The sequence below is a fragment of the Bombus terrestris genome, chromosome 7 (assembly GCF_910591885.1).
Source record: "Bombus terrestris chromosome 7, iyBomTerr1.2, whole genome shotgun sequence".
Lineage (NCBI taxonomy): Eukaryota > Metazoa > Arthropoda > Insecta > Hymenoptera > Apidae > Bombus > Bombus terrestris.
This window is the reverse complement of record NC_063275.1, coordinates 18189947-18215247: the sequence shown is the minus strand read 5'-3', so window position 1 is coordinate 18215247 and position 25301 is coordinate 18189947. Positions and strand designations below refer to the sequence as shown.

Here is a 25301-nt window from a genome sequence, read left to right as displayed (position 1 = left end):
CCATGATTTTCCATCATTGATTTACATGTCCTCTGTAAACGGATAAAAATGTTTCATATTTTTCGTTTTTAAATAATATCTTCCAGTATTTCCAACACCGACAGACGATTAATCGTTGAACGAATTACGAGTGCCAATTAAATTCGACGCGATCTAATTTCCTCGATCGAAGGAGAATTCTCGTTCGCTCCGTGGTAAAGTCGTGGAACTCGCAGAAACTCGAATCGAGTACAAATTCACGGTGGTATTCTCGGCGCGGTACGGAAGTCTAGAGTTGGAACAAAGGGAAGGTTCGAGGCGGCGTTTCTTCTGCCACGAACGGGTTACGGCTGTACACGTCTGAGGGATTAAAGGATACGGTCGATTAATGGTCGACCAGGCCGCTCGTTGCCTTACCCACCGGGCTCCGTAGGTTTCGTGTGTTTCGCAGTGAAGAACGACATGCTTCGGATTTAGGACAAGCGTTGCGTGATTCTATTTCCATGGCACGACCATGCGGCTCCGTGTAACCCATATTCGTTCCAAAGAACCCCGATGAATCACGACGATCGATCACGAATGTACCCGCGCGCTCTACGCAAATGTTCGTGGAGAACGCGATCCAAGCGAAAAGTTGCCATACTTGTGCAACTTCTTCGCGTAGTTCCGTACTATTTCTGTTTACCAAGGTTCGATCGTATTTACCAGTGTCCTATCGGTTATCGAATATCGAAAAGATTAAGAATTTTTGTTTGTCACTTTTTAATAGCGACGCGCGTATAATACGAAGATCGCAGGAAAATATTTTGACGATTACTAAAGGATATTTTAATACAACGTAGCTACAAATGGAAAGAATCTGTTAGGTCCGAACATATTGTTGACAATTTGTTTTACAAGGTATAATTATTCGGGCAAGAATGTTATTGACAACATAATTAATTGACAACATGCTATTTTAAAAATGCTTCCTTAGAAAAAGTAAGTTAAAGTTGTCGTGTTCCCTGTGGTCTTCGTGCGATACGAATGCGTCACAGATAACGCAGCGTTGGTTATCGAACTTGCCAAAGATTCGATTTTTCTCGGAAGGAGATAAGATGTTTCGAATCAACGCCCGGCTGGGAGCCAAGACGTGATCGACTGCCGTCGCAAACACACTGCCAGCGGATATATCGTGTCAACGACGACGCGTGGTTCGTGCACGAGGTCTGAAAATCACGGACTACCCCGTGTGCAGTCACGGATATTAAGTAATGGGCGGTCATTACATCGGTGACGCGTACACGGTGTCGTGTTGGCGATCACCGACGTGGCATCCATCGCGTTTCTTCGCTTTTTCCAAGACGATCACACTCGACGAACCCTGTGACCCACATCCCACGGTCGAGACTCCTCTTCCGCCACGAGGATGACATTTTCCATGTCGTCGTCCCCGCGAGTTGCACGATGATCGTGCGCCAACCATGCCGCTAACCCGCCTGACAAATTTATGGACCCGGTTCCGTTGCTGTGATTGAAGCCCTCAGGATAGAGGAAACGCGATGTCCAAGTGGCACGCTGTGCTTATGTACGATGAAAGGTCATGTAGTCTCGCATACCGCAATTTGGTAATCTCGAATTTCGTGGGTTTGTTAGTCTTCTTATGATCCTTCGTAAAAATTAATCAATTGGGAAGCGTTCGTGTACTGACTTTTAGCAAATTAATCATAGGAAGCACGGTTGCAGCAAGATCGAAGAATAATACATCTAGAATAGAGTGGTTCTGTGTGGAGAAATAAGCACAAACTTTAGTATGAAACCTTGTCTTTTTACGACTTCGTTCTCGAGGAAGTCAAATTTGGAAATGTTACTCGAACGTTTCTAGTTTCTTGCGATTTCTCCCCAGCTTGTACGTTTCCTTAAGGTTACCTTAGCCTTGACTCAAATGTTCTCGCCATTCAATTTTCAGTGACCACCGTCACGTGATCGTAAACCATTTTACAAGCAGGTCACGCGCGCTTAGTAATTCCGATTATGGCCGAGCAACTCAAGGTTTCGGTCTCGCCCTTTGACGTTGAATCCGTCGATAATCTTCCATGCAACGTACGTGCTGTTAGGACCTGGAAATGTTTGGAAGATACAGATTTTCCCATTTTACTACATTCGAGAAAACCACTTGATCAGCGGTGGGTCTTGTTATGAGACTTCAAAGGAGACCGGAAGAGCAAGGTTAAACGAACCTGTTAATAAAGACCGGTGGCCGATTGAAAAAGTTGATTGAATCCGTCCCGGGCGAAAGCAGTTTTCGTCGAAGGACGATCCTCCTCTTCTCTCTCCCTCGCGTGCAATAAGATACTCGCGCTTTTTACCCAGCGACGATGACTCTCTTCTCTCTTCTTTTTCTCTCGCGCTGGTGGCCGGCGTGACCGGTAGAAAGCACCCGGCGATCAGTTGACCGCACTTCACCGGTTTCTTTGGCAAAGAAAGCCGAGAACCCGAGTCAGCCCGGGTTGAACGCCGTTCTATGGAAAGTCTGGCGAGGAGAGAAGCGACACAACGGGATGAAAGGACGTGGAGAAGAAGTACCAAGGAAGGATAGAGGCAAAGGACGAGGAAGGAAAGGATAAGGAAGGATTAGCGGCGTGTTAGCAACGCTTGTAGTCCGTCAGCCACCACGACACTGGATGTCTTTCTTCATTAAAGACTGTTCAGACGTCCCGGTGTGTCGAGACGTCCATCTGGACGGCTCAATCGAGACCCTGCTACGACGGGAGGATACCCCCCTGGTGCGAACAGACCCGTTTCCATGCGCGAAACCATCCCGATAGTTCGCCATCTTTCGGCTCATCATCGTGCCTGGCATATCGCAATTAAAGGTCACCCTTGTCCGAGCCACTTGCCCCGTAGAGAAACTAACGTTCCACTTGCTTTTACCTTGGTCTATTTTCATGACCTACAGACATTGTACAGAGTGTGTGGAAAGGCGATTACGACGTACGTATTCTGAGCGTAACTGTATATTATTGCGATCATCTGGTATAGAACATCGAGGCTTACTACTGTCCAACTGTAGAATCAAGAAGGTAGTAGACTCTTGGTATGGCATTCTTACGATAAACTTTATGTAAATACTAAGTACACGAATACGCAATGCGGGAAACAAAATCGGAAGGTTCCCAGTACTCTGTTGTTCGAAAGAATTTTTCCACGGCGAAAAGTCGATAGGGAGAGTATATAGGAACCATAGAAGCGAAGTCGTCCGAGGATCAATATTTGCCGTCTTGTCTAGCGCTGACTTGGACGTAGTCGAGAACACTACATCGAACCAATACCGCTTCACCAGTGACACGAAGCATCCATCTCCCTTTTCGTTCCATGGCATCTTTATCTTACCTCATCCTCAGTCGTAGAATCTTCAAAAATGCTGAAAGCTTCTTCCACCTGTGAAAATTCATAATGTAAATACGATATACGTAGTTCGTACCAAACTTTTCTAAAAAATTCGTCGAAAATTCCCACGTGTGTCTCTTTCATAGAAAAATGACTATGAAAGTATCGAACTAAATATCTTTCTTTTCTTCCGATAGAATCTTCGCCCCTTCCCCCACTTCCACTTCTCCTCCACTTCCTCGAATCTTTAAAAAAGACCGAAACGTTCAAGCGTGAAACGTTCGTAGCCTTAAATAAAATACGTTATTCGTACGATTCCTACCAGAAAACTTGTCGAAAATTTCCACGTGTCACTATCTCACGGAAAAATGAAAATGAAAGTTCATAGAAGCTGACTGCTGTTAGTCGGCAGCCGCTGTCCGCTCGGTGTTTGCGCACGGAAGCGTGTGTTTGCGTTGGTGCGCGGTGCAAGTGTGCCGTGTTCCTTGGACAGGCCGGTTGATCGGCGCCCATGACGTTAATGCTTCCTGCAACCTGGAAGCGGATAACCTCGCGTCGTGAACTGAGGATCGTCGACCCAATGACGTTTCCATCGTCGACCCCAAGTGTCGTGGCGAAAAGGGGTCAACGATGTCGCGAAGCAGTTGAATCGTCGATTCGTTCGATGGTCGAGAAAGTATATTTTGGAAACTGTATTGGGAAACGTAAACATCTCCAGGTGGCTTCTGATGGGTGGTCGACGTTGTCGAAGATCTGTTTGGAGAAAGTTGGAATATGATGTTCCTATCGGCAGGTTTGACGTTGGTTAATTGATCGATTGGTATTTGAAATTTAACCATCGTCCCCGATAGTGTTTTACGATGTTAGGATCAGTCCTGGAAGGTAGTGGATCGGTTGATTGGGTCTGAGAAATTGTAACTCTATGTTCGATAGGGTAAGCTAATAAGTGGAAACAGTTTGCGTGAGTTTGAAGATTAGACAAGTAGATTATTGACTCTACTAATTGTAGGTTTTACTGGTTACCCTTTAAACGCAAACATGCTACAAACATCTTGTTAATTTGTAAAATCAACTTTCTCTATTCTAAGATGTTACATATAAAAATTTCAATGGCCGGCCTCAACCTTCTTTACTCCGATTAGTTGCACAAGAATCCCACAACTTTCCAAACTTAGTCCTTCTTTCTATACTATAGAAAGAAATAGATGGAACCATGATGAAATATTTGCCAACAAATTTTCAGTTTTGGTAGTTTTGGCCGTAAAATAGCGATTGAAAAGATCTAATTCTCGACAGAGAAAAATCTTTCTTTCCAAGATCCATGGTAAAGATTTCTCTTTTTAATAAAGGAGAATCTAATTCGGAACGATTAATCGAATTGGAAGTTCATTAAAACTCCCCATTTACCGTTATTCCCCACTTTTCCCGCTATACAAGGAGTCAGATAGCATAACTCTAGTTATCATCGAACAAAGTTCCGCTACAAGATTCCCTAATCTATCTTCCCGATTCGTTTCACCAACGGTTCACCAAATGAACTCGAAAGAACCGTCTAGGAACAAGGAAAGCTCGTGGTGGCGTTCTGTACCGTTGGTGGAGCTTTGAGAGCGGCAGCGAGGTTAGAAGAAACGGGACGATAGCGCGGTACAAGTCCTTTCCATCGTGTCCCCTCTGATTTGCATGAAGTTAGCCTGTTACGGAACGGTTGCAAAGCGAGCCCGTTTCCACCCACGCGAGCGTGCGCCGCCGGCTGCCGTTTGCAAAAGGCACCGCGCGTTCCGCTTGCTAAACGCGCGCGCGCCCGCTCGCACGCTGCTGACAGAACGCGCTTACTGTGCTGTCCACCGCGGCGACACGCACAATGCGCCCCTGACCAAGCTTTTACGGTCTTTATCACTCGAATCTATCGGCCTTCTCCTTCTTGCTTATTGGATCCGTGGCTAAACTATGTTACTATCAAAGCCGCGGAGAGTTGCAGCGAACGGATTGGATTCCGCACACATGTTTGGATTTATTAAGGGTTCCGTTAGCGGCTCGTTTCCTGTTGCGGCCAATCGGTGAGGTTGCAGATAGTGGAGAGTAGGAATTAGGATTGATAAATGGAGGGAGGGGCTGGGTTATTGCGCACGTGGGTTTTTGGGATAGCTTGGGGGATGATGTAGAGTGGTAAGGGAAGATGAGTGTGTTGGAGAATGATTGTAGATTGTATTAATCCTCGAGCCGCGGGCGATTTTCATATTTTTCTGTACAAAATCGCGGATGAAATTTATATCTTGTACATGTATTGTATTATCATAAGGAGACTTTTAACGCAATAAAAAAAAGTCAGCATAAGCGAGTAAAAGCAATTAAAAACGTTAGCAACATAGAAATAATTTGCATAAATGTGCATGTCTCCACTGAAGCTTCGAACGTGTGATAAAAAGACAAAGAACAATAATCACCGTTTTACGTGGCAGTTCTTCATCTGCACTAAAGTTAACAAAGTTCCTGCGTTAGTTTTTAGATCGTCCAAGGATTTCATTCCAGGAATCCGACATTATTACGCGCTTACTGTCGCTTAAAAATGCAAATGCCTCGCTAACGACCATACTAGTCGAGACCACTTAGCCTAAAGTAAGACATAAAGATGCGATCGTCCCTGCCCCGAGACATCGTTCTTCCCCTATGCCTGATTCGTTGCGTTCGTTCTCGATTAATTAGCGCGTAGCTTAATTACCCGGCGCGTTTGCTCGAGAGAATTAGCCAGAGGTATAGCGCATAGTTCCACGCGAGGCTCGCGAGCACCGGTAGCTCGCGCTTCGTTCTGAACTATTCCAGTTATCCTCACGGTGTTATCAAGATGGATTCCAGCCGAACGATATGGTTCGCGGAGAAATATGAAACGCGAAAATAATTAGTCGTGACACCTAACAATTTGACGAAGAATGTGGCACTTTCGTATCGTTTTTCCGTATATACGCCGAGATAAGAAGAAGGAAAAACTATGATCGCACGATTGTTTCTTCTTTTTTTTGGAAAGTTACTTATCTTATCGCTGTGTGACACGACGTGCCAATTTGAGCGATGTAAAAGACAGTCTATCGTAACCTCGACCTTTCCGAGTACCTCTCAAAATTTCTAGTTGACTGTAATTCGAATCAAGGCGTTGTCTATTCTCGTCTACGACCTCGAACTCGGAGCCGCCTCGCGATTTATCACGATTCCGCTTGTCTCTCCGTCTCGAATCGCCTCGACTTCGTGGATGTTGATTAATAATGCAGACGAGTTGCATCGTATGCATCGATAAACCCTCGTGTCTTCTTATTAGCAAAGATGAACGTTACCTGAATGGTGGCCTCGATTAATTATTCGCCGGTGATAGATGCCGCGTCCTTGTACAAGCGTTCTGCAGTCCAGAGAAAGAATTTTTCCTGTTGTTCGGACCAAGGATTTGGACTAGGTTGGAAACAGCTGTTGGTGGTCCAATTACGAAGGCAGTACGGTTCAGTGAACCGCGAAATTGCCATTTTATACTGCTACATTCTTTTTTCTATGAAAATCTAATTTTCTATGGCATTTGACATTTTTCCATTCTGCCTGTCGCCATTAGGAAGTGACGACTTCAAGTAGTAAATTAAACTACAAAAATATCGAGTTAATATTTTTACATTTAATAAGAAGTATCGTACCATTAAGAGGAATTCTTTTCAAATATTTTCCACATACACCGTTTCATCAAATAGCCACGCAAGTGACTTCATCTGTACCAAACGGTATAGCAATCACCGGTAATCCATGATTCGATTGAAATTAACGTAATTACTCTCCGCTTCGTTTTAACGAACGTAGAATCCTTGTTACGGTACGATACCGCGATTTCCTTTAAATTACAATCCCTGGAATCGTCGCGATGCAATTAAGGGGTAATTAATACTATCTCTTGTACGTAATCGAGCGATGTCTCAGCGCTCATCGTTCGATCACGTTCCTCAATTCTAACTCTAACTCTAACACGAATCACGGGCTATTGTCATAACTGTCCGCGGATATTACGTCGCTGGCTTTAATTCAACGGTTGAGGCCCAACGGTTGATAGGGTTTTGCGGTCGAGGCTGGTTAATCCAAGCCGATTCGAATAACGAAACCGACACAGCGTTACGTAAAACGGCCACTTCTCATTCGGATCCTTCCTATCATTTCTGATCGGATAACAGGAGATGAAATGACGAGGCTGGTTGGATGTTCGTGAAATTGCGTTTCGTTTACACTATCGTTAAGGAAACAATTGAAATTTCTAACAAATTGCTCCATATTCCTGAATTTCTTTTTTCCAAACATTTCACGTTATGGAAATTCCACGTTTATAAAACGTATCTTCTATGTAAATTCTACAACTTTATGAAATTTGAGGAAATTTCAAAGGTATCTTCATAATTTCGATAAATTCTTATATAAAAATCGATGTTCTACCTTTACTCCGACTCTACCAATGATTCTGACCTCGTAAATTTCCCCTCATAAGCGCGTACCACTGCGTAACACCGTTCAGTCCGTTCCAATATAACTTAACCCAGCAAGAAATTCCCGGTGATGGCGTTAAATGTTTATAAAGGGCAGTGACCTGTTTCTTGGCTGTGCAGGAATGGCGTAAAGTCGATGGGCAAATATTTGCGGTATCATCGTAGTCGGGAGGTGAACACGTTCAGCTCGCAGGGTTAATAAAGGCGGAGAACGGCTCGAAAGAACGGATAAAGAGAAAGAGAACGAAAGGGAGTTAAAACGGAGGGACGAGGAAACGAAGGGAGAAGGAAGCTCGAAGCGCTTGAGAGAGGCGGTTGCTTCTGTGGTCGATCGGTACGCGAGCATCGAGATCCGAGTTTCCACCTACGAGTCGCCGGAAGGGACAGTTTCCGCGGTCCGAGAGCAACGGGGATTTCATTTGCCGCGCGATTCAAGGCGGCTCGGTGATCTCCAGGCGGCGTCTGTCCTTTCTTTTATGCAGCACGCTCGGATCCCTCGTGATCGTCGTGCCAAGCGCGAGGTGAAAGTCTATCTCCTCGGATCCTTCGCCTGCCTCGTTGCTTTCTTTCTCCTTCTTCGATTTTGTACACCTAATCCTGATATAAGCTCCGTTACAGATATACACGATGAGCGGAGAAAAATAAGGAACGGTGTAATCAGCGCGATTAATCGAAACTATTGAAATTTTACTGAATAAAAATAAAGACTCGTGATTCGAGGTGTATCCCAATGTACTATATTATGGACACGGATGTATATGTAGTTTCGTCTACGGATATCTCATTCATCAGAACATGATACAATTGGTCAGCAGGTGTCCTATGTTCTATACAGTGCGCATATTGGGATATATTCAACATATTTTGCAACACATTACGATGTAGACATAGTTTAACGTTCTTCTTTCACTGGGTAAGGATCACTTGCTTCTACGTTGCTGCAAACTCGCTAGAGGAGAATCGAGGCTGATTTTTTCACGAACACGGATAAGCAGGCTATACGAAATTATATACATCTCGCTCGAAACATGGAAAATCACGCGGAGGTTGAGGAAATTCGACTCCCTTGAACTAGCTGTACTCGTTCATCACCCAGGGACTTTGTTACCGCCGCGGATGTTGCACAACGCGCGAATACGAGTGAGTCTCCAAGCTGATTTACGGGGTGCGTGTTTCCCGGCCTCGAGCGGTTCCTGTCGTCCGATCCACCGATAACTTCGTGGATACATGGAAACGTTTTTGAAGAGAATGTAACGGCCAGGGATCGCCGTTGTTGCCAGCGATCTTCTAGCGAAGGATCGATAAATTGGATCGATAGCGTGGGTGTGTTGATTTGGTGAGAAAGTAAATGACGATGTTCGTCTTTGCGGATGAGAGGATCGCGCGTTGTTTAGCGTGTTAAGCGACTGTGATATGTTTTAATTTTCTAAATTCTTAGCGAAGCCTGTATACTTTTAACTCTTTTTTTCGCCTTATAATTATATTTTTGGAATTTACTTTTGACAATTGGAATTTTTATAGAAATTCAGAAGCAGTTATATTAGGTTGGCGACTAAGTGATTGCACAATCCGCAATAAATATGGACTATTATTTAAAAATACTATTGTATCGATGTTTTTTAATTTTTCTAACACGGATCAAATATTTTTAATTGGAAGATTTCTGTTCCAAGTGGTATGTTAAATAAGACAAGAAAATAAAATGTGTAGTATTTTCGTCGGTAATTTTGTTAAAATCATATAGAGCAAATATTCCGCGTTAATAGCGACGGGACTGAAAGTTATTACGGTATTCTCAACGATTCTAGAAATCGATTCATCATTTTCGAGATATTATCCGCGATGGATCGGGCAATCGACGAATCAAATAACGACATCGTTCTCCCCTTTATAGACCCGTCACCTCAACCTCCATTATCCTTAAAAGCCATCTCGCCGCGTCCTTTCTCGCTTACGATTTTCGACCGCGCCAAAGCCTCCGTCTTACATAATCGTACGTACGGTAATTTTCCTTCGAGTTAACGACACTGTGGCAATTCGACGTGGAGATTTCCGTTGCGCAACACCGTTCGCCGCTTCGAAATTTGCAGTAAACGGGTGCGATTTGCGGGACGATGTAACGCAAGAAAATTGGAGCAAATATTACAGGTTATAGCGAGCAAAAGCGACGGGAGGAAATGTTCGCGTGTAGAACGTTTGTTGGAGTTAAAGCGCTTCCGCGACTTCTTTGCGGGTGGCCCTCGTGCCAGCCGCAATTAATTTCAACCGTACACGCAACGAGAATTTAATCGCGCGGATCCACGGGAATGACCCGGAGGTTGTGTCAAAATTTCGTTTTCGAATTCTCCTTGACGTTTCCTGATGAGATTCGATAGTTAATTAAAAGTTCGAATTATGCGAATTTAAAGATTCAAACATGAATTTGAATTTGAGTTTGTGTTTGAGTTTAAGTTTGAGTTTGAAAGTAGAAATGATCTTTACTTATCAGACACTCGGAACTCAAGTTTCGTCGAACAGAGAATTACAAATTGAAAGATCTAAAACTTCTCTGTTCAAGATCGACAATAAAAGTGAAGTAATTTCAAAGCGCTTTATACGTAGTAACTTCATAGTACCAATTTGCAAGCAATGTAGATGGCGATTGATTTATTACAGCGCGCATGATATTTCCGCAGAACTCGCGAGCGACATTAAGAGCATAATTGGCAATGTCGTTGATAACGTGAAACGCGAATTACAGTAATTACCGAATGAATTTTTCAGTTGAGTCGCGTTTTCTATGCGTTTACGCGCGCTTGTCAACCAACTAGGACCAATGTTCTGCTTGATTTTTAGATTTGGAGGAGAGAGTTAAACGATATCGACTGGTAAATAGGTGTCTTGTACGATCTGTCGCGTTTCCATTATTACTCGTTCCCCTGCTCCGCGTTATTCGACTTTCCCTTATTTGTTTCGTGGCTCGTGTAGCGAGCTTTTCGATCTGTTCGATTCTTATAAAAACGTTTCACAGGCTGTAGCACATACCTTGGCATATACTGGCGATGTTACATTTCAGAATTTCTTGCTACGTCATATAAGAAACGATCTTGTAAATCTCGCTTACGATAGCACAAGTTCGTTTCTAAATAAATTGTACGAGTTCTCTGAACTTCCGCAAAGTGAATTTTCGTGACGCATTGTGTTACGTTCGGTGACTATCTACACAAACCAGGCCCAGATGTCTACACACCCTTATTGCGTATCCTCAGCAATTTTAAGGATTCACCATCTTGGTAGTCTCATAGTTAAGGTCCCTCAGACCAAATATGTATCTGTTTACTGTAAGTGTTGCTTGGTATTTAGTGTCCACTCCGGGAAGGTACAAGAAATTTGGTTTTTCCCACCTACGGTGTCTCCCTCTAGCAACTTTCTCTCGGAGACGGCTAGAACCCTTCCTTGCCCACCAACCTTTTTCTTATCCAATTGGAAGCAATGACTGTTGCCCTCACTTTCCTGGCCAAAATTGCCATCAACGAATCCGATGTGCTAGAACACCCATCAATAGCTTTCCTCCGCCACAGCATCGTCACCTAATTTCACAAATTTTCCATTTTTAGATCAGTCAACATCCCTTGACTGGTTTTCCACCCTTAAGATCAGTCTTCTATTTACCTATATATACGCTTCGAGCGTAACTGTCTATGCCTATAAAGTTGTTGGAATAAAATGTATATTGTAACCTGTTACTTTAGTGTTATAATCAGTTCAACCACCTCTACTATCCTAAACGAAATAAGGGATCGATCATTTCGTGGCGTATATTATCTAATCGTAACGGAAATTTAAAATTCCCGTTGGCGCGCTTCCTCGCGATCGCGTCTCTCCGCAAACGGTCGAACACATTGGAAAAACTTTTTTAGGAAATTCCGTGTGTAGCGCATGGTCCAGAGCCATACGATAGAACTCGTCAAAAAATCATAAAACATTCCAAGTTCTAAGCTTGAAATTCGAAATACTATGATATTTCCTGCTGGGAACGTCGGTGAAAACGGGATGGCGAATCGCGGTGGCGGCCGGCTACGATTACCTTCCCTTTCGCGGCGGGTCGTTTACGCGACGCGGCGCGACTCTGCGACGGTTAAAGCCGCGCGGCGTTTGTAAGGAGCGGGCTGGTCGCTCGTAGCGCCAGCGCGGAGTCATAAAGGGTATGGGAGCGACACACCCACCGGATGCATTTTACACACTCTGCTCCGGTAGGTAAGCCGCGGTGACGTCATCGTCCTATATACAGGGTGCTGCAGCCGTGACCCGTCGCCGCGACCTGCACAGCCAATTCTTTCCTCCGTTCTGTTGGCGCGCGAAAGTCGGATTCTTGATATCCACCACCGATAATCCAGCATCTGCGTTCCAACTGCCGCGTGACTCTACATATTCCTCGTTACAACTTATACCATTTTTTCTTCGTGTTTACACGCATAGAAACTCAATTAGACTTTAAAACGCTTTATTCCGGCATAATTCTCTTGTCAACGTCGAATCGACCCCTGACTCGTTCTCTCTCGAGTAGTTGTCGAGAGGTGTCAGCGATATCGCGAGCGTGTCTACACAGAGAGATTGTCTCTTTCTCTTTCTGTTTGGCGTGGCTGCATTGCATCGTTGCTCGAGTAACGCAATCGCACGAGTCACGTGCGCCGAGCACGTAATAGAGGCTGGAGAAATTTTTGCTGGATCGGTGATCCGTGGGCTTCGACTTGCGTTCTGCTACAATGTTGCTTCGAGCGTTTTTGCGGGACAGCGAATTAATTGCGCGACCGCAATCAAATCGGTACAGGGTGGAGATTGACGTGGCAGCTGACCGGGGGTGTCGCAATAGGAAGTGCTGCACGGTATTCCGACAATTTTTCTGATTCAGGGTTGCTTGCCACGTTTCACGTCGTTTTCATTAATTTTGATTTCTCGTAGTGAACCTACTTATAGACCGACGTTAGACCGATGCATGCGAAATATCGTTTCCATGGGTTAATACCAATCGTTATGTTTCGTCTTGCTGTCAATCATCGTCGATGACACGAAAGAAGAATAAATTTTACTTTGGCATAATCTGTATGGAATATTTGCAAGATTTGTAACAGAGACGTTACAAATTCGTAATTGACCAACGAATTTTTTAATTAACTTCGTTCTTGAATTCTGTTATCGAAATCGTAATAAACTACTTTTTCGTACTTAGTAGGTGAAAATATTCGTGGAAGTTATTCGTATAAACGTAAATGTAGCATTTGGAGAAAGTTATGCAAATGTTGGGACATATCGATTTTTCAGCAGAAAATGAATCGACAGGGAAGCTATAAAATAACGTTGACAACAACATTTTAAAGAATATTACTATAAATAATACGTGACAATTTGAAGTGAAAGTCACATATTTCCCATACGCTATGTTATCCACCACTCTAATAAAATTATACGAGTTTTCATAGAAAGTTTCATTCTCCCTATCCAACAGATATTTCCCCCGCAAAGAGGAGGTAGATTATTTATCTCCCTAGTAGTTTTTCCTTTCAGTAATCTTTTTTCACCCTCGTATAAAAGATCATAAAAATTCTAGAAACAGAAAGAAGGTAACTTCCTCTGCACTCAACCCCCGCAGCGTGGAAACCGGTGAGTTAACGACGGGCATTGGTGGCCGTTTCTAACATGAAATATCGGTCGGTTGTCGTCGATATCTGCCGTTGTAATCTGAGTAGAAACAAATCCTTGGAATGCACCGGGCTGGTTGGATTGAGTCGTCGTCGTCGTCGTCGCTATTGCGATTGCGCTCCGGTCTGCTCGTCGGGGATCGAACACGCCGCGCGTCGGCCTGTTGCGTTCTCGAAAGCGGCTGCCATTGTTCCGTCGACGGAAGACCGTGTTCGCCGTGGAACCGAGATAAGGGATCAATTTTAGATACAAATATCACACTGACATATAAAGTTGTTGCGGCCTCTGTTGTTGTCCTATCCGGGAAAGGTTGATGAACTTCGTTCGATTAGCACCAATCTTTGCGATGAATTTTTCACACTTCTAAACTCTGTTCTCTGTTCTTCTGATACCCTGCGTCTACCGCTAAGGGTAAAATTTATGATTTTTTTCAGAGTTGTTATTTTCTAATGTTTCGATTAATTACGTCTTTGTAAGTTTGTAGCGATTACATCAAACGATCAAATAACGACACCTACCTCCCTACTGCCGAAAGCGGAAAGAAAAAGAAACGCGTGTCTAACGAATCTCACGTGCGTGCCACAGCGTTAGAAAACGACAATTCACGAAGCTTATCGGACTAGCGAGCGAGAGGCACTTCATCAGGCCAGCGCGGGTTTCCACGTGCGGAGATTGATTAATGCGCGTTTCCATCCCGCTCGTGTCCCTCTTCCCCTTTCCTCCTGTGTTCGTTCTGTCTCGCTCGAGAAACTCTCTCCTTCGGCTCGCGGACTCGGTGGTCCGTTGCATTATCCTGATCCTAAACAACGCAGCATTGATGGATATCGCGAGCGCTTCTGGTGTATTGTGCAACCATTCGAAGTTGGCTCGCGGCTCCGCTTCCGATGGCTTTTCTCGGTCGCCGCGGCGATTTAATTAACGACACCGGCCTCTCCACTCTTTCTCTCCGCGTGTTTCGATTTTTCGATAATTACGAAGCGACGCCGCGTCACCGTCGCGTCGGTCGATCGTGAAACAGTCGGCTGGCCGCTTAGGAGAGTTCTTAACGAGACGAGAACGAGAAAATATCGGCGAAAGTAAGTGGATCGAGCTGCAAAAGTGTCCCTGCCACTTCTCACAACGCTTGCAACGTCGATACCTTTAACGAACTTTGCTCAAACACGATCTTCGAGAACGACCGATCGATTCGCGTTTTCTTCTCTATCACGATGGTTATCTGTTCGGTTCGATTGTCGTTGCCCGGTGTCTATCGTCCGGTTCAGGGTCTCGGCCTAGCGGTACACTGTTGCTATTCATGGGAAAGTATGATAGCGTTTGAAGCACGGTCGTGAAGTTTGTACTTAAGATAATTTGATTTGATCCTCGTTCGCACGACGAGGTGTAGATTTCAAACGGTGATTGGAAACTTAGTTTTAATAATAATATAAATTTATCGATTGTAAGATCTTGGTAAATTAGATAGTAGCATACATAGACGTAGCAGACATAGAGAAGCGTATACATAGACGTAGGAAAGCGTTCTCCATAAAACTGCAACGAAGAAGCAGCTTTTCTGATTTCAAAATGTTGATTTCTCTGCTGTTGAGACAGCTAAAGAATCTTTGCAAATCGACCACGAAATCTTGTAGAAGCATTGAAAGGACGAGTCAGTGAGGCGAACGAAACGAAGTACTTACGGAGAAGTAGAATAGGAATTTTCACGCAGACTCAAGGGGAATCGACCGCGAGAGAATCGCAGGCAGAGACTGGTGCGAATTCGCCACAAGCCCTCGCGAATACCGGCCACGTAAGAAGTGTCAGACACGCCAGCGAGAGTGATAACCCGTCAGTTATATAAATGTATTAAATTATATTCTATGCCGCAGACACGCATCGCGGAGAATGGACTGGACGTCTGGCTGATTGGTTAGGGAGATCGTGTAACAAATGTTTTCACGATCTGTATTATTCCCGCGCGAGAAAAGTGTTCTATGCTCTCTGCCTGCAGCCTGTCTCCTTCTCTCTTTTTCTCTTTCCTTCTTCTTCCTCTCGGTTACGTTTCATTGTTTCCATTATGATCACCATAGATTCCCATGACCGGAGTTTTCGAGCCGCGATCGGTGTCACGGTGAAGACAAATCTCCCGGGATTACATTAGATCATTGCGAAATCTGTACACCTCGAATATCTGTTCGGCTCGAACGTACTAATCAAATGTTCACCGGTTGACGTGGTCGCTCGATACAAACTGGTTTACACGAGCAGAACGCTGTCTCGGACAGTTCGACGAATTAATAACGATTGGTGCCGATGGAAAAACGTGATCCAGGCGTAGATATTAATTGTTCTCTTGAAACACCTTTGGCTTGTAGCAACAGTATGTGGGTGTTACTCGAATCGTGTACGTTCATGATAAACCGTATAGTGATCGAGGATGACAGGTATTAGCTTCCGTCAATTTGAATTATTTGCTGAGAAACTTACGAATATCATTCGTAAAGTCACAGCCTTCCTATCGTACGAGCAAACGTCAATTTTGTCGTCTTACAAGATTTTATTATACGTACGAGAATAACGACTGAACAATAAAATCAATTTTATCATTTAACTTATTATTTTTAATTATTATTTTAATTTTATTATTTAACTTAACTTGTTCAAAATAAGCAAATATGCAAATACCCTGGAGTAACGGTATTTATAAACGTTAGATCCGAGTCGACTAAGGTTTTCGAGCAAGTTTACCCTCTCGCGCAACGTTCACCCTTTTCCTCCCACTTTCTCCCAAGTGGGGGAGACTCCATCTCCCACAAAATCCCAATCATACACAAAAACTCAGACCGTGCTGCAACATGAAATTCGCGAGTACGTACGAAATGCAAATTGGTGGGCGTGAAAGGAACTCGCGGCTCTTATAACGGGACGCGATTAAACAAAGCGACCGGTTAAACAAAGGGGCTAATCAAGGCCCACCCCGTGGCGTTCTCGGTCAATTTCAATTCCGCGATCGTTCCAGCTTTGCTGTCAGCGAGACGGGCGCATGAAAAAGGCAGGGTTGCTGGCATGCTGACGTCCCAATTCTCCTCGCGTTCTTTCTATGCCGGCACTCCGCTTTGTACCGCCGACAATTTCGACTCTCTCTCTCTCTCTCTCTCTCTTTCTCTATTTTTCTCTCTTGCATTATACTTTTTTCTACCCTTCTCACCCTACGATGACTCTCCCTCTCTCTCTCTTTTTCTTTTCGTTGCAACGTAGCTTAATGAATGCATTCGCTGCGGGGATTTGAGCGAATTCGATCGAAGGCTCTTGTAGTAGTTGATCCGATTGATGTTTGGTGGGGCGAGTTGGTAAGGGAAACGGCCACTGAAATTCGTTTGAAGTATCTTTGATTTCGTTATGCCAGGTTAAATTGTCGGGCTTTATCGAATGTTTGCTTGGAGGTTGATTAATTTGGCATTGTTTTGGTAGAGAGCTCTCGTTTGGAAGTATTGTGTATCTACAATTTAGGTTTGGTTGAAATTAGGGAATGAGGAAGTTTTTAAATGAGACAAATTTTAGAATTTCTGGAAAAAATATTTTCATTTGTTCTAGCTGTTTATGATAGCGATCCTTGTTGAACTTTTGTGCTAGATTTGTCGATCTTATCGTGTTATTAGTGAGTATAGCTGCAGTTTATCAATAAGATCATTAAATATAGAATCTTCGAAACTCGTATGTAAATTCCCAACGAACTTCCCACCTAACTCTCATTAGAATATTTAAATCTAATTTATTAATGATACATCTGCCTTCAAAACCCACCACGTGCTTCTAAACATCGAAGCGTGTTTAGTCCAGCATTTCATAAATCACATTATCACAGGGAAGTGTAGATACATTACGGTGAATCAAGAGCGGACTGTTCGTGCGAGCAAACGCATTAATAAACAATATGCCTCCATAAGGTGGTCTATTAAAACAGCTAGCGCTGTAGCCACGGTTAATTTATGCGAACCCTCGGCTTCCACGTCCCTTTCCATTCTCCGGAATCCCCATAGGGACGAGACCATACTCCCTAACGAGTCTTTTATCCACCGTCGACTTACCCTTTTCCCATAAATTTCGACTGACCAAATATTGGTATTGACGAACCCTGAAATGGCCCTATTATTCGAATATCGTCGTATCCTGAGGGTCGGACTCCCGTTCCACCACGAAAATTATCGATACTCGGCATTATCGATCCAGCGAGACAATAGCTGATTTATACTACTCGTTTATGAGATCGACAACAGTTGCTCGAACCATGTAATCGGGACATTACAAATTGAAGTGGCTGTCACTCGAGCGGCGATCCAAGCGAGCGAATAGCGATTGTCGAGGGTGATTTAGATTCTTTTCTTAAACTGTTTGATCTTGTTAGATCGCTGTTTTCAGAGAAAGGAATGTATTTGTTCTACCTAGTTTATGCTTTTGTTTGCGAAATCCACGAGAATATGTCGCTATTACTTTATTCGAGCTTGTAAAGTCCGATGCCGTATTTATACTCGACTACCTCATCTGCAATTTTTTTATGTAACGCTATTTCTTTACAAAAACAAGGTTGAGACGACAAGCGTAGGAGCGTGTGAAAAGAAATTCTAGGAATGAAAAGAGACACGAAAAAATGCAAGGGGAGTAGCAGCAATGAAGATAAGTAACGTTTTCTTAATAGTTGTAAGTTCAACACTATCCATTTGCAAATTTGTGATGTGCTACCTTTTAAAGTTGTGACTAAATCATTTGAAAATCTCAAGCTGAAACATAATGACAAACAAAAAATATCCCATTAAACTCTCAACCGGACGCATTCCACACGTAGCTCGCGTAAGTTTCGTAGCATTTTCGCTCATCGAGCACGGAGACCAGGCGGATGAGGGCGGATACACGTGGGCGATCGAGTACGCGTATAATGGTTACATCGCGGTGTTCCCTGGTTTCTCGAGTGGCCGCTAAACTGCGATGTTTATGCAGTCCGGTGTAACGATGCACGCCGATATAATGCAGCCACATCGCCGCTGGGGCGACGCATGCCACTTGTCCGCTTCGCCATCCGACGCCCGCCGGCCGAGCGATTCGTAAGCGGATAGCACCGGGTCCCGATCCCCGCTGCGTCGTCGTTCTGCGAACAACCAGCCGATTTTGCTGGAAAGTATCTGGTTTACGGTCTCGAGGGGCCGACCAACTTTGCGTTCCTCGAAAAAGACGAACTGGATCGCCTCGATTCGCATCGATGAAGGCGAAGGGCCACGCGGATTGGAGGAAGGGATCTTGGATAAACGCGTTTACGTCTGCTGGTGATTTGTGTAAATACTAAGGAGAATCGTTCTCTGTCGTTGGTTTTTACGAAGATGGACCTTTTTTTCTTTCAGTTTCTTATGGAGTTTGAATAGTTGACACGTTATAGGTGAACGAAGAGATCTCGTGTATTTGTATTTTATTGTCAGAGTCTGTTGACGAAGTACCCTGTGTTTCGTGAAGATATCAGTCAAGAAATTTGATCAAGATTTTATGCTTAAAATAAACGACAAAGTAAGAAGGGTTGACAGTGATTTATTTAACGTGTAATATTTGACACGAAAGAGTAGCTGACAATTAGGTTCGTTTAGTACGTAAAATGTTTAGTTCGTAATGTGTTAGAATTCAACTCTTGAGACTGTAAAATTTTACCACGTAACTGCGCGACTATAAGCAAAAGTACATAGCCAGCTTGAATTAAAGCGAAAAGTTCCTCGATAAATCAGCACCCTCGTTTCAATACACTTTGCGTACATCTCTCGAAAGCACAAAAGACAGGCAGAAGAAACGGAGTCCAGCGATGCTCCTCGAATTGACGCACATACCTCCCCAAAAGCAAGTTCCAAGAGTTCATTGGAAGTGGTGGACGGGTGCTGCCATAAAATTCAATTTATTCCCCCTTGTTTGTTCTCACCGTTGGGGGAGATCGGTGTCGATAACAGATTCTCCTGGCGTAGGCCATGATTCCATAACAATATGGAAGAGAACTTGGAACCGTTAGCTCGCTTGTCCCCTCGGCTTCTTCGACCGCTTCCCGTTTCCGGAACCATGGCTCAGCGCGTTAAAAGCTTCTGGGAACGCGGAAACCCGAAGGTGTTATGTAACTCAGGAATGTACGCCGCCATATATTACGTGAAATCTCTACATTACGAATATAGTAAGGTAATGGCCAGTAGTAATATCCTTACCCTATTTTGCGCTATTATTATATTATGATATCGTTATGATATTATGCAGGAATAACTGGGCCGATTTCATAGCAGATTTAATCAGACACTATTTCATTGTATATCGACGTACATGTAGTGGCAACAATGTAGTTAATTATCGACTATCTGTTGGAATTAATCTGGTTTGCCCCAGCTTACTACCAGGTATAATAATAATGATCTGGTATTCGTCCATTTATCACGGGGCTACAATAAGGAGATAAGAACGCGCGCATTGTGCTGCTGCGTCCGTGATAAGTGCTGAATATTAACAATGCAACTATCTCGACCTTTACCAGCCATTATACCGTTCATTAGCGATAATGGGGATTGTATATTCAATTATCAATTGTTTTCTAAAATTAATTTCGTGTTCCTGGATTAGGCCTTCATCCAAAAGAATCCCGCGAACAAGGAACAGTTATTCGCTACCGAACTTGTTCCCCGTGCCAAATTTCTAAACTTAAATTCTGATCACGCGTGTAGCTGTGACACTAAAATTAATAAAGTACACGGTGGATCGATTTGAATTCCGAATGACTCGCTCGTCACATCGCATTACATCACGTTCCACCACCTGTCGCCATTCTATCACGTCCCAACCCTTGAAATTCATTCCTGTCCAGATACGAACAAGCCACGTCACTTCACGGTAATATGTAACGTTTCTCCGGGAAACAGGCTCATGAAAGGACCGCTCTGTTGCAGGGTCGCGGAGATGTCGCATCGTTGGTCCGGAACTTGCTCGGACCGATTTACGGCGATGGTGTTATCAATCTGCTGATAAGACAGGCCCGGGACATCCTGGTGTGCGCTTATCACGGCAACTTGGAGAACTTCCTCAGGACTTATCTGTCACCAGCCGCGTCCCTTCTGGCGGAAGTGAAGTCTGTCGCCTCCGAAACGGTGAGTTTATTTCCTCTTTTCGCGTAGTCGCTAGCGAATGTACGAGGTTCGTCCGTGAAACTGGATCGTCCGCGAGGCAGGAAAGGTGAAAGAGCGGCGGGAATGCGGCTCAACGGACGGATTGTTCCTCGAAGCGATTAAAGTAATCAGTCTCATAGATGGCTATGTCCAAGTATGGTCGCGACCGGATCCACTTCGCGACCAATTGCGAAATCCGACTTATCGTCCGGATGACACGGCCTTCTATTTATATAACCGGTGACCGATTTAATCGGCGATGAAAGCGCGCATCGAGAAATTCATCTTTTTGTTCGGCGGTTGTTTCTTTGATAGCTGGAGAACACGCGAAGATAGCAGAGTTTCCGATCAGTGTCCTTTGCCTCTGCTATGATCTACGAATTTTTTCTTATCGTAATCTCGGTACCGGTTGAAAAAAAAGATGCTTAACATTTTACGCTTTTAATATTTATAATTTCAACAGAAAATTGAGGCGAGAAATTAAACGGGAAACGATAGGATCGAAAATGACTTAGAATCTACCAAAATTAAACTTAAAATTAAATTTTTCAGAAAAATCGCGACTTTTCCTTTGACCTGGTACATACGTAGTTACTTAATCTTCCGAAGTTTGTCTCCAATGACACAAGTCGGCTGGCGTGAATGTGATATAACGGCAGATTAACCAAGTAACGCCGTCGCAAAGGTACTCAAGACTAGGTACGCGAGACATTCCAAGAGACAGTTCAGCGCTAACGCTTAGAAATTCAATTAAACCGGCAAGAATTGTCGAGCGAGGAGTGGTCGTCGAGAAGAAAGGCAACCCTTGCCGGTCGATCGTCGCTAATAACACTTGTAGTTGCGGGTAACCGGCCTGTCTCGAATCTCGTGCGACGAGGGTTGTCAGCGCGTCGAAGCACGTGCCTTCACCGAGGTTAATTTATTTACGCGGAGAGCCACGCCAGTGGCACAAAGTGTCTCGAGAGGGCGTTCGCAAAAGCCTCCGCCTAACCACCGATCTCGAAATCTCCCGCTGTACGGTTCGTAAACGTTAATTAAAACTCGCAGTGAAATAGGGACAGTTCTCGGCTTGGGGTAACGGTCGAGCACGTGGCGAAATAACCTAATCTCGTGACACCAAACCGCTTCTACTCGGCGGAGGAACGCTCTGATTCGAGATGACTCGAGGGGAAGATGGGTTTGATGAATAACGTTTGGAAGGTCGATAATTGGCGCTGAGAACTTTGACTGATTGATTCGACCGACCTGAATTGTGTTTGATCGGAGAAATGAATTTCTGATGATGGAGTTGAACTGTGTTTAAAGGTATGATGATATAGAATGTTAGTGATATACGAGTTTGTAATCGGAGATCCGAGGTTTCTGCACAGTCTCGCGGTGTCATCAAAATCAAAGCCGTTGTGTTTTATCGAAAAATGTACTTTAACCTTACAACGTTATAGTTTATTAAGAGTCAAACAAGACAGTGTTCGTGTTCGGAATGGTTGCGGAATTAAGCTTCAAATAAATTTAGAGAAGTTAGAAGAAAGTAACGTCGACTCTGTTCGCAGACCAAGCCTGTCGCGAGTAAAAATAGGTTGACTGTGTTTGAAACGAACTGTCAATTATCGAAGAGAGTACCTCGACCCAATAGTAAGAACTTGATAAGATTACAGCTACGAGTCCATCGTTCTACCCTGAAGCCTGAACGAGGAATTTCCGAAAACTAACTCTTATTACGACGTGAAGCGAGTACGAGGGAAATTTCTACACAATGGAAGGCACGGCGAGCGGTACTCGATAAATTCTAAGGAGAAGACCAATAAAGAAAACGACGCGCTGGCTCACGACAATTTGGCAGATATGGGGCAGCGATGTCCACGGTGGAAAGCGGAGCGACGCGAGCGGAGCTCTGCTCGCTCGTTAGCGCAGAATTTCTGAAAGTAGGTAGGCAGAGAAGCTAACCGACGCGTTCTACCTAATATAGGCGAGCTGTGGCCTTTGTCCGCGCGCAATCACATCCGGTACTGTCGATCTGGAAATTTGTCCGCAGACCAGTCGACTCTTCCGTCACGATTCGGGACTTGTCTTCTAGCTAGCCATTTCGGTCGCGTTGTCTTCGTTGCGATTAGTAGATTGCCTTTTAAAGCTCTTCGATCGAGGAGCAATCAGGGTTCAAGAATCGTAGAATTTTGCTAATTAACGGAACGACCGTAAACGTTCGAATTTAACATATAAAAACCAACTACATTGAAATCTGGAATGTAGCCTCAGACCGTAAAGAATGAATTTGCTAGATCGAGTATGACTGTTCGCGAACTTGACTTACCTTAACAACTACCTGCAGGAACTTAATAAATCCCTCCCACTGTCGTACGGTGTAATTACTCACCCTAGAAGAATTATCCTGGTAGAAAGTTCGATGCAACATGGAGCAGTCCCTTGGAAAAACTGGAATAGGTAGCTCGCGAGCGACGAAAGCGTCCGAGAGGCGGTACATCAGCGCAATTTGCCAGCGTCGTTTCGATCAATAAACATCCTGCACGATGTATACGGGACGAAACAGGAATTATCCGTCGTTAAACGACGACCGGCTTCGCGGAGCGAAAGGTTGTCGAATGTTGCGCCGAGTGAATTACCTACCGGACAAGTAATTCGATAGAGCTCGTTACACCCGAGCTTGTATCCAATTAAACTAGCCTAGACGCTGCTTCTTTCTCTTTTTCTCTCTTACGCGAGTGTGACTAGTGATTTTCCGTGTACGAGCTGGTGTACGTAGGTACACGGTGCCTCGCCACCACGCGACGCATCCGTAATCGCCGTATCAACCAAGCCGATAACAAGGTTACGCGCGTGTGCTTCGTCCGTAATAGCAATAATTTCTTGCCAAGTAACGACCATTTCGAACCGTATACGGAAAAGGGACGCCCGGACTAAGAACGGCTCTGGACTCGCCCTTCACGTTCTACTGGAGAACACGCTCGTAAATATCATTTCGCGGCTTTTCAGGCTCTTAACTGGCTCAGAGATTTTCGTTTTGGGAAATTGAAGCGGAGAAAAATTGATTTATAGGCGGTTGGTTGCTGCTCGTGGTACTTCTTTCGATACCTTGGCTAAACTTAATCGACGGTTGGATGGAGGATGTAGTAGTAGAGATACTTCCTGAAATCGTGCTGTCCAACTTCGTCAACCAAAATGAACAGGAAGATATGGATATTACAAATATCTTTTAACATTTACGTTGGAATTTACCATTATTTATATCGTCTGTTTGCAATAAATAAGCTTAGAGAGGTAGTCTTTTTTTTAAGAAGTTGAACCCTAATCATGTATTCAGGTAGTAAAATTCGAGAATTTATACGACGACCTCGAAATATTTCCATAACTTAATATTTCTGCAATTCATTTGAAACAAAAATACAATTCAGATGCTTCACTTCGAAATCCCACGTCCAGTTTTGGAGCTATCGTAACGGTTGTTTCTGCTGGAAGAACGTTTCACCGAGGAATCACCAGCGAGCCTGTGACTACGCTGCAGCAGCAGAGAGAAAGAGAGACAGAGAGAGAGAGAGAGAGAGAGAGAGAGAGAGGGAGAAAGAGAGAGAGAGCTAGAAACGTGCATAGTGCTTGGCTCGATATTCGAAGGGCAGGAATTCGCGTGGGTGGGTCGAGCCCTGCAGATAAACGCGGACTGGCGAACGGTCGCACAGGTGTACGGGGCCGAGAGAACCCCGCGACATTTATTTCCGTTCGTATCGCAACATCAAGTTACAGCCGAGACGCTTATCGAGCGTACTTGGGAGACTACGATCGCGAAAGAAACGACGGGGGTCAGTGGTGGGTCGGTCCGTTTCAATCATCCACTCGTTCTCGATTCTCTTTCTGTTCACCTTCGGTATTGTTTCTTCGGCGACGTTCCCGTTGCATGTGAAATCGCGTCTCGAGTTAGCGATGAAATACGATTCCAGTTCCATTCTCTCGAGCAGAATGTCTTGTTAACCAGCTTGGCAGTTTTAACGCGATAACTGTCTCGCGTTAACCTCGATGACATGTCGATACGGTTCTTGATCTCGCCACAACGACAGATTTTGAGCGTCTTTAGGTCTTTTAGGGCGCACTTTTTCATTCTCTAGAAGTTGATCAATCGTTTTCGTTAGCTTAGTGTTCGTTTCAACGAGACCTCTCAGATCCAATCATCTCCAAACAAAGAGTAGATCCAACGTTCGCTTCTTAAATTCAGGACGTCCAGTCTAGTCAATTTGATCGAAAGGTTGTGTTAGGTAGCCAGGACCAAGATGGACCTGCGTCCACATAGTCGAAGGGTGTGCACAGATTGACGAAGCTGGTGGAAAACGGGACTGTAAGGTAAAGGCTGGAATGTCGGCGAAGAATAGCAGTAGGTAGGTGTAGCCAGATAGCACGGGACGAGTGCATCGAAGACACCGTAACGGTGCCTCGTCCGAACTGATTGACAATGATTGAAGGCTGCGGGTTTCGACTTGGGACTACGATAGTCATAGCCAGGTTCTAGGTTCCTCGTGTAAACCACCAATGGGTGTACATGTATGTAGGTCTCTGTTGTGGCTATCCGGCGATCTTTCGCCATTGAATCTGGAAGATCTGCGCCGGGAGCAGAAACGACGGC

General features: G+C 44.4%; 1 protein-coding gene across 4 annotated transcripts in view; it reads left to right on the top strand.

The window, feature by feature from the left end:
• The window catches only part of LOC100651955, a 303182-nt gene that overhangs the window by 46228 nt on the left and 231653 nt on the right, over positions 1-25301 (top strand). For all 4 annotated transcript variants that reach the window (XM_048407710.1, XM_048407711.1, XM_048407709.1 and 1 more), the window contains exon 3: positions 20462-20659. In XM_048407710.1, coding sequence (XP_048263667.1) covers positions 20462-20659 — 198 coding nt within the window. The remainder of the gene's footprint in view (positions 1-20461; positions 20660-25301) is intronic.